This window comes from Lethenteron reissneri, chromosome 36, assembly GCF_015708825.2.
Source record: "Lethenteron reissneri isolate LAM-NWPU_2019-01 chromosome 36, ASM1570882v1, whole genome shotgun sequence".
Taxonomy (NCBI): Eukaryota; Metazoa; Chordata; class Hyperoartia; order Petromyzontiformes; family Petromyzontidae; genus Lethenteron; species Lethenteron reissneri.
Window position 1 is genome coordinate 10,369,535 of NC_083814.1, and position 10,221 is coordinate 10,379,755.

Here is a 10,221-nt window from a genome sequence, read left to right on the forward strand (position 1 = left end):
ACATGTACATTAAAATTCCAAGTTTTTAAAGTGGGTTTTAACATTTTTTCACATCACCTTTACAATAAAACCATTGTGAATATGAATCGTAGTCTTTGCACACAGGAAAGAATGTGTAAGCCATATTTTATTTGGAACTTGAACATTTCACATTTATACTGACCACAAGGGGCGGTTACCCATCACCTTAATCTCATAGCCCTGTCCCTCATAAGCAGGGCATCAGTTTCTCTGCAGTCGCATGAAGAGGTCCAACTTGCAGCATAGGCCACTTATTTCCACACTGGCAAAGTCACGATTGGATTAATCCAGACTTAAACTGTGGGGCGGGCGAAGGTTTGGCTCTTGAGAGCGACACACCAATAGATGAGTCGCAGAGAGGTTAATTAGATAAACACGATAATGGGCAATCCGACAACACGGACATGTAAGTGCTCATGTGCCCAGGCGTTATGATGTCACAATGCCTTGTGAACACCACATGGCCTGCCAGCACCTGCCAATAATATCATGCGGGCCTGCCAGGAAGTGCAGTTGGAATCATGACGGATTCATCCTCATCACCGTCACAAATCCTGGTGGGGAAACAGGAGCCCAAGTGCCCAAGTGCCCAAGTGAACGCACGCGCGCTTCGAAGTAACACCAGACCCGAACCCGGAACTCATCCAATGTGCGAGAACCAAATTAAATGACAAATCTCACCCTCTCGTTCAAGTGCCAACGAGCGCGGCTCATAACAGAGGCAGCTTTTTCTTTTTTTACGGCGATTGACAAAACCGCAGGCTGCGTTTCCCCCCCTGCCTCTCCCGAGGTGTCCTCTCTTCCTCCTCTTGTGTCGGCTTGGGATGAGGAACGATTCACTCGGCTCACTTCTTTTTCACCGACAGGAAGTTGCTGCAAACACACAACAAAGACATCAACAAGCCGTTCATACCCCCCCCCACTCCAGCCCCGCAGTCTTGACGGTTTTTTGACAAGATTGAAAAGGGAACAGGCACATGACGGAGGACGAAATCGGACGAAGGATGCCCGTGCAGTTTGTAGGCACGAAACTACGCATACGTGGACTCTTCATTGCTCACGATGCAGGCACTCAATTGCGTAAGAATCGATTATCTTGTTTTATACCCACTCGCAAATGGACTTGACGGTCTTAAGATGTATGCTAATGGCGCAAAACATCTACGAGAGAAACGATTCAAAGGGAAGATAATGAATTGTCGAATAAAAATTTTTCCGTGTCATAATTTCGTGGACTGGCTGGAGAGAGCGAGTTGGCAATAGTTGTGGTTAACGACACTCCACTTACCTCGCTCTATTCGTGTCCAGCGCGAAGGTCACCATGGAGGGAACAGAAAAGAGAACACAGTAGGAGTTAGTGGAATGTAGGCTTTACACACATTAAGCAATTTAAATGTCACCTTTTTTTTTAAAGGACACACCCCAGTGGCAACTTTTCCGGTGGGCGCAAGGCGACTTTGGCGCCTGGCCTGCCATCGGGACACTTCTGTGTCAGAAAGGGGGCAGCATCAGATTGCTGTGCGTAATCCCAAGCGAGTGATTTGTGGGTCATTTTTCAAACGTGGTCCCGTGGCAGCGGCACACAATGGCCGACTCGTTTTGACCGACGTCGGGGGATCTTTGATGTCCACTATGAAGCAGCGGGCATGTCGTATTTTACAGGTTAATACCGCAGCATTGACCAGGGTGGGCGCCGGCTTCGAACAACAGACCTCTGCAACAAACAGCAAACCCACTACCACTGGGCCACGACATTCGTAATGCAAGTGCGGTTTCACAGGTTAGGGGCTGCGTGTTAATCACATCCTTTATAAACATGCCACCTAACCAGGAAGACCACATTTGAACCAAAAGATGATGACATTTGGGTCCACTAGCCAAGAGCTTTTTCCAGCTCCGGATGGGTTTTGACTTCAATAGTCTCAATGGTCAGGGTACAGCCCTATTTGAGCAAATCCCACTTGGCCGCCTGGTGTTAAGAGGCAGGAGCTCCTCCACAAACACCGTGAACGGCTCATCCAGCATCGCTGTGATAATACTGGAAGAGAAGTCGCCATTGCTGAGACTGTGCAGTGCCATCCGGGACCTCCCCTAGGTCGACTCAGCCTCAAATGAGTACCTGGTGCACTGTGTAAAATCATCGCCACTGGGGAGACAAAGGCGGCCAGTCGTGGTGCTGGCCACCGACCCCCTCGTGTACCGTGCCGGCCTTCATAGCTGCTCGCTGAGGGCACTTGCCCCAACAGTCTGCGAAAGGCTACACGGGTTGATCTTTGTGTTTGTATCCCAGGGACGGAACGGCACGTACTTGTCGAAGCCCTCCTCCTGGAGGTTGAGGATGAGGCTCTCAGAGTTCAGGTAGATCCTGTTCTGGGAGGCAGCCACCTGCAAAATGGGCACACACAATGAGTGACACCGTCCCGTTAGCGGATTTCCATTCTGCCCGACGACACTTTCATGACACAGACATCTTCAAAGTCCCACACGACTCAAATTCCCACCCTTCCCACTTCTCTTTTTTCCTGGTGTTCATCCCAAGTGTTTCAGGTTTCAAACACACTTTTAAATCTAGACAACTCGTTTCTTTAGTACTGCTTTTTGTGTTTGAGCTTGTCCTTTCCCACACTTCCGATTGGCTACGTACAGTACGATAAGTTCAAACATACATACATGACAACTTATCGAACAACAATCCCCATATACACCTTTCCTTTAATCTTCTGGGCTATCTCCCTTTGCCGGTGCACTCCACTCTCAAACCTTCCTTCATTTCGCAAGCCAGCAATCGCTCCCCCACCCCCCGTGCCCCCCCTTCCAACCCCAAGTGTCGTTACCGTCTTGGCGATGTTCTGAGCGGCGCGGATGCGTCTCAGCTTGAGGTAGCCGGGGTTCTGGCTCAGCGACGCGCCGATGTGCACGCGGCTTGTTGAGGAAAACGCAGACGGCTGCCGTTGCCACGCTACTCGGTGTGTCACGCACACGTCCTCCAAACGCCACGGCTCATTCAGGGGGCGGAGGTGCCCCGGGCAGTTCATTTTTCTCAGACCCCATTACCTCTAACTCAGTCCAATTACTTCGACACCCACGGGAAGGGAGTTTTAGACACACAGCATTAGCGCGATCCAACCCTCGCATTCAGTGCCTGTTTACGGGCGTGCGCCGCCGCCACCACCGCCCGGGCGAAAAGGCAACTGGAGGCAGAGTCAACAGGTTTCCGTCTTGAGCCCGAGAAGCGGTGCGTTATCGATGCAGCGCCGAGCCACAGAATCCAAGGATATCATTTTTGCCGACTCAGCCTCTCCCTCCGCCTGCACAATCTTCTGCCTCTGCTCCTGCTTGGCCTTCTCCACGAAGAACTGAGCCCTCTGAGCCTCCTGCTGGGCTGCACGCAGACAGAGCCAACAACAACACACCTCAAAACATGACAATGACACGGCATCATTTTATATTCACCTCGGCAAGCCTCACCGAGCCTCGGTAAGATTGGGAGGTAAAACCCGAGTGCCTGGAAAAAAAACGTGCAATGTGATGGGACAGCGCCAACAACTCCGCGTGTCAAACAAACTGCAACGTTGCATCCAGGAAAGGCCCACCAAGGCTCAAGACTTTCTCGGGAAGATACCTCATTAGAATGTTTGGCCAATTCCTTTTTAACGAGTGCTTCGCATGCTTTACACCACACCTCAAATTGATGTCATAACCTCTGTACATGCACTCACTCAGCGGTACCTCTTCTCCAGGTCTCTCTCATCTCTTGTTCATCTCTTTCATGTCAACTCTACGTCTCATCGCTTTCAACAAATCAGTCCGTCTTCATGTCTCGGCAGGGCACTCCTTGAGCCTTCTCGGCCCACCTCTATTCCGCTGACCAACCAGTTGATGAACCCCACTCTATGCCACTACCGTGCCAGGCCTCCATGGCTACTCATGGTAAATGTGTGGCAGGTTTAACAATTTCCCTACAACTGCCCCGGATTATCACGGCCTTTAATCGCAGCAGCGCAGCTGTTCCTTGTCATGCGAGCCCGAGACTCATGGCGAGAGACCAGGGTTGTCTGCGAAGGAAACGTTGCTCTGGCGCTGAGCGGCGCGGTACCGTCACGGCAAAAGGCTGCACCGATGTGGCCTCTCGGCGCCGGCTAGACACGGCGGGCAAGCAAGCAAAAGTGTAATCGGAGCCACACGTGGCCAGGAGGCCAACGGATCCACAGCAGGGCCTCGTGGGTTTGCGGAGCCACGTACCGACTTGCTTGGCCTCCACGGCGGCCGTGTACTCTCGGCTGAAGCTCAGCTCCGTGATGGCCACGTCGTCGAGGATGATGTTGAAGTCCTTGGCACGTTCTTTGAGGTCGCGGCGGATCAGCAGGGATACCTGGGGGTCGCATGGGAGCAAAGGCTCGGTCACTGCGGCCGTCGCGACCGCCACTACTGCTGCTACCGCCCTACCACATTGTCCACCAGTCACCACCATGACTGCCACCACCACCGCTATCACCATCATCACTAACACTGTCGCAATCAACACGACCATCACGACTATCGCCATCAAAGCCATCAATATCACTGTCGATGCCAACATTATCATATCCAACAACACTACTCCTACGATCAACATGACCACCACCAATATCACCCCATCCAACACCGTCACCCCAACCACCACCATAATCCCAACCACCACAATCATCGTCGCCACCGCTATCGCACCTCCGATTAGCACGGTTGGCTCTTTACAATGCAAGTTCAACATACATATACATTCACCATCAACCCAACAACGTCAGCTCCAGTGCCACCACCACCCACCCCCACAAGACCCGGGTCCCGCTTCACGCACGCACACACACACACACCTGCGCTCGCTGCGTGATGAGCTGGGAGGCGTTGAACTTGGCGACGACGCTCTTGAGCACCTCGTTGACGATGGAGGGCAGCACGCGCTCCTCGTAGTCCAGGCCCAGCTGCTGGAACATGCGCGGCAGCTTCAAGGCGTCGGGCCTCGACAGCACGCGCAGTGTGATGTTCACCATCTGCAGGTCTGTGTACCGCAGTGGGACATGGGGGGGGTCAAGGTCAAGAGGTTGTTTCGCCACCACCAGCCACTTGTCATCGCTTTCTTTTCTACAACGGCAAGGCAGTTGGTGGCAGGTGAAGCAATGGGCAGTAGGTTTTGGCCTCTCCTTGCGTTTTTGGATGGCACCGTCACAACAGGAGGCTCATCCACCTTTGGCGATGCTGCGGTTACTTAGAATCTATAAGAGATGCGTTTTATCCTTTTGTTAATAGGTCTCCTTGCCGATTACCATCATTTACCACTACCACATAGCCACCTATGATAATTATAAACTGGCATGTATCCAAGCATTATCCAGATTCAAACTTGTTTGTCTTCTATTCTGATATGATGGGGCGCACTTCAGTCATTCGTTCATAGGCCATCATTTATTTGGATTTTATAATAGCAAAACATAACTGTATAAAACAACACTGGCTTTAGCCAGCACACGATGCATGCTCCTCCCACCTTTGCTTCCAGTGGGCGAGGAAATCTTCCTGGGCTTGGCTCGGATGTCGTAAATGATCGGATAATGGAACCAGGGAATCCTGCAACAGGAAAAAAATAACACAAGCAAAACCACATATGTAGAGAGTATCAAAGACACAGCAGCCATTACACAAGGAGGCAACACTTCTACTAAGTTTTTGTTCGCGGTCCTCCGCCTCCCGTGCACCGTTTGCCATCAGATTACCAAAGAACGGCGCTCATTGCTGTAGCGATTCCCGTCGCTGGGCTCCCGTCTGGGCTCACAGCTGTCTCTTGTGCGCAGTCCAGCCGGACGGCCGCCTCCGTGGCCTCTCGGTAGGACGGCCGCCGTGGGCCGTAGGCGAGCTTTACGTCGCCTCGAGTGCGTCAGCCACCCCGGCTGCTGCTGTCGGTTCAGTTTTACGACCAAATCGCCAAGCTTTGCAAAAAACGGCCAAGATTCCGAACCGGCCCGGGAGCCCGGCACGCGGAGTCACAGCCTCGCATTCGCCTTTGTATCATCATTTGGCAAACGGTGGCACGCACGCAAATCCATCGTTTCTCAGGACCTGCTGCTGTTGCTGCCGCCGGCATTGAGTAGTATGGGGCGGCGACGACCGAGTTAAAGGTAAGATGCCGAGTGGGTCTCGGAGGTGAATGCGGAGTTAGATTCATCTTCTTGGTTCTTTCGGTAAAGTCACGTAGAAGGGAAATAATAAAATAAAACATAATAAAATAATTCTCACGACGTTTCGGCCACAACGCAAGATAATTATTTTATTATGTTTTATTTTTATTATTTTATTATTTCCCTTCTACGTGACTTTACCGAAAGAACCAAGAAGATGAATCCCTGCAGTCACGAAAGCTTTAAATCGAAATTTACGGAGTTAGATTGTCACCTGAAGTGCAGCCCCTCGGCCAGGATGGTATTCTCCTGAATGCCTCCCAGGCGGCTGAAGATGATGGCACGCTGTCCACCATCCACTGTGCGCGGAGAGGGTGAGACAAGCGAGAGGAGATTTAAAAAAGAAACGCAATTTTCAATCATCACAAAACATGAATATTCCTCAGTCCTGTCATGCCACAATCCATATTACGCTCCCACGAACGGGCTTACTTTCATCACTTCAATCTCAGAAGCCGCAATTCGTCGCACAATCCCGCAAGCACAGCCGCCTCTCACCGGTGTACGTCGCCTCCTTAGCAGCGTAGGCGAGGGCCCCTGCTCCGATCAGCAGCTTCAGCCCCGTGCCCAGACCCCGAGGAGCGCCCCCCATCTTCCCAGCGATGTCCTTGAGCTGCTGAGCCATTGTGAGCGAGGTCTGCGGCACCGTAGCAGAAGCAGCAGTGATGACAACGAAACGAAGATGTCGACAATCGGGAGTCAGTAATAACCATTGGATAAGCTCCTACTTAAACAACCCTCCAGTCGATAAGTATATTATAGTTGCCCTATATATTGTGATATGCCGGGTGGCACTATTGATCAGAGCATTTTCACTCTGTTCCAAGGAGAATTTTAATTTTGGTCGACGTTTGACAGCACAATCAAGTTCGAGAAAATGAGCACAACTTTGTTGAGGGTCAACAGTGGTCTAGCCCTAGTAATAAACTGGTCCTTGTCATGGGAATTCTGAATTAATATAGCAGACTTTAAACAAATTAATGAGTGCGATATTCCATGTTATGTAGGGGGCTGGGAGCAATGCTCCATGAACCGGGCCATCTGGGTTCAAATCCCTGGCCATGGCTAACATCAGGGTCAGGGGCGCCACGATGGAGAGATGTTAACAACCTTGCGTGGTATACAGGAGGACGTGGGCTCGATCCCGACACCTGTATATTTGCAGTTTGCGTGTCTCTCTCCCCGTGGATATTTCTCCGGTTTTGTTCCTCTCCACAGTTAGACTCAACATCACGCGTTCGGAGTATTTGGCTGCTCATAAATGTCAACACGATGATGAGCCACTTAGTTCAACTATCATTTGTGATAGCCAGGTCGATCTGTAAGAGAGCTATAGAGCTCAAACTAAAAATAATAAATGTCTAGAGTGTTGTAGGTGTCGATCCTGGCCAGACCCTCAGGGCTAAACCCCCTCCACCCCCAAGTATGGTGAAACAACCTCCATCACACCATCCTCACACGGCGTGGGGGAGAGTCTTTTTTTCAACGGTTTTACTTGAAAGCTGTGTCGTGGTCAAATCTTGTAATCAAGAGTTAGTCTACTTCCTGTTGTCCAATCAATTCCAAATTTTGCACACGTACTCGGATCCGGTGACAATGCACGCCTGTATTAAGTGATGAATTAATTGCCTCCTTTCAAGCAATTACAATTTTTTCATGGACGGCCCTAAACTGTGGAATCGGCTCGCACAAAAAGCAGGCGTCGCGTGTCTCTTGTAATCAAGATGTCGTCCACTTCCCCTTGTCCAATCGAGTTATTTACTTTTTAGTGCACTTTAAAATAAAACCGTTGTTTTTAAATAAACTTTTAAAAGGAGTTTATTTAAAGCCAGGTTTGACAAACGCCTGCATAACATTTTGAGCGCTGCGTAACATTTTGAAGTAAATCATTTTTTGGCTTGCATTCATCATCCGCTTTCAGTCACGGATCATTGCTTTTAAATTAAAAAGTCCCCAGGGGGAGTGAACCCACAGAGAACAGAGGTTGGTGCTCTCAGTTTAATCAAGCACGCACACGATGTTGCGACTTGCGAGCAGAATTGAACCCCTGACCGCAACTGAACTCACGACCGCGCGTGGTCCTTCGGAAAAAAAACGACCCCCTTCTGCCTTCATCGATTGCGTCCGATTCGCGAAATCTGTGCGCGATGAAAAGCGTTAATTGTGAACAAACGCGATGAATGTTCAAGTGAGCCACGACCGTCCGTCGTGAATATGGCTTCACAATAGAGAGGAAGCTGAAGGTCCGAGCAATGACGATGTTTGCCATTTGGACTTACGCAACACCTTGCAACGCAGTCCCTTAATTGTTCCGATGACCAACGATACAATAAATAGCTTACACTGTACGCACACACAAACACATTATCAATCGACTGCTGGACTAAGGCCTTGCCCCTACTCCGTGTGTGTGTGTGGGTCGTAGGGGTTATTCGAACGTGCGTGGTCTAGTGCGGGCTAGTGTAAACGCAAAAGAACGCCTAAGCTCTCGCGCCTGATAATCGCGACGTCACAAAACACCGCTGAGACTAACGGATCGTACATATTTTAAACGCCCGCACATCCAATGTATAGTAGTACTCGCACATACGCAACATACTAAAACACACACAAAGGCAATTCTCAGCACCCTTAACGCGGCAGCGGCAAGGCCCAGCGAGGCCTACTCAAGTCTAGGCTGCAACACAAACATCCCAAAACAACCACCACCATCACCAACACACCGGACAGCCGACGAAGCCGACGCGAACTCAACTCCCGCGGTGTTGCCGAGAGAAACGCGGCGGCCTAGGGGGTGGACTGGAGCCACACGCGCACCTTGGGATCTGCGGCGTCTCGGGAGAGGCGGTGGCAGCAGCAGCAGTGGCAGCAGCCGCACGCAGCACCACGTGTCGCGGGGATGACCTTAGAGCACGTGGGGCAGGGGAGGGGGAGACAGGGGGCGTGGCACGCGTCTCCCATTGGTCCATTGCGAGTCACGTGGTGGGGAATTCTCGGAACCGCCATTGGTTGGTTTTTTTCTCAGGTGGTGGGGGGGAGCAGGAATCGATTCGAGTTAGACATTTCGATTTTTTTTAAGTGTTTTTTTTTACTGTGTGTGTTATTGTTGTTGTTGTTGTCGTGAAGTGTGTCGCCGCCTCGTGTGTTCCCCGTAGCTCGAGTCTGCGTGCGCGTGTGTTTAATCGTCGTTTTGTAGAACGTCGACCGGCGTACGATTCCGCGCGATCGATTGTAAACCACCGCGCGATTCCTCCGTATAGCCGATGGCGTATCAATGCTGTTACTCGAACGCAACGAGAATCGGATCGTTCAGTCAGAATCGAAACACCGTTGTCGTGACACCCGTGGGATGAGGACGGGGTGCCCACTTTGTCAGCAGAGGGCAATGCTCCCAAAGTCCTTGTGTTGTGCTGTACTCCGCTCCACTTGTCTATGGCTCCCCCCGCCTATCACAAACCTGCGCTGGCCAGCGCTGGGAATCAGGGCTGTACGTGAAGATATTTATATACAATGTGGATATTTTATTTTATTTCTACCTACGTGACTTTACCGAAATAACCAAAGAGTATGTATATTTAAAGTTAAGCTTTTATCATATTTGTCACCATATTGCATATTACAAACACCTCCCCCCCCCCACACACACATGGTTAGTGGTGGTGAAGGTGGTTTGGTGGTGGAAGGGAGGGGGGGCCCTAAACCTGCATTAGCGGCGCGATCCTCTTTAAAACGCACGTGGCTGTGGCGGGCTATGCAGGTTCCGGGGCCGTGACGGACTATGCAGGTTCCGGGGCCGTGGCGGGCTATGCAGGTTCTGGGGCCGTGGCGGGCTATGCAGGTTCCGGGGCCGTGACGGGCTATGCAGGTTTTGGGGCCGTGGCGGGCTATGCAGGTTTTGGGGCCGTGGCGGGCTATGCAGGTTCCGGGGCCGTGGCGGGCTATGCAGGTTTTGGGGCCGTGGGGGGCTATGCAGGTTCCGGGGCCGTGG

General features: G+C 51.3%; 1 protein-coding gene across 1 annotated transcript; it reads right to left on the minus strand.

Moving 5' to 3' along the window:
• Window positions 1–109: 109 nt before the first annotated feature.
• On the minus strand, window positions 110–9,157 carry PHB2 (prohibitin 2). Its single transcript, XM_061566074.1, has 9 exons — window positions 9,051–9,157; window positions 6,732–6,870; window positions 6,448–6,532; window positions 5,546–5,625; window positions 4,875–5,059; window positions 4,264–4,393; window positions 3,298–3,403; window positions 2,856–2,931; window positions 110–2,406 (listed from the first exon to the last, which is right to left on the minus strand). Exons 2-9 carry the CDS (start codon window positions 6,856–6,858, stop codon window positions 2,233–2,235), a joined length of 963 nt encoding a protein of 320 aa, XP_061422058.1. The 5' UTR covers window positions 6,859–6,870; window positions 9,051–9,157; the 3' UTR covers window positions 110–2,232.
• Window positions 9,158–10,221: the final 1,064 nt, after the last annotated feature.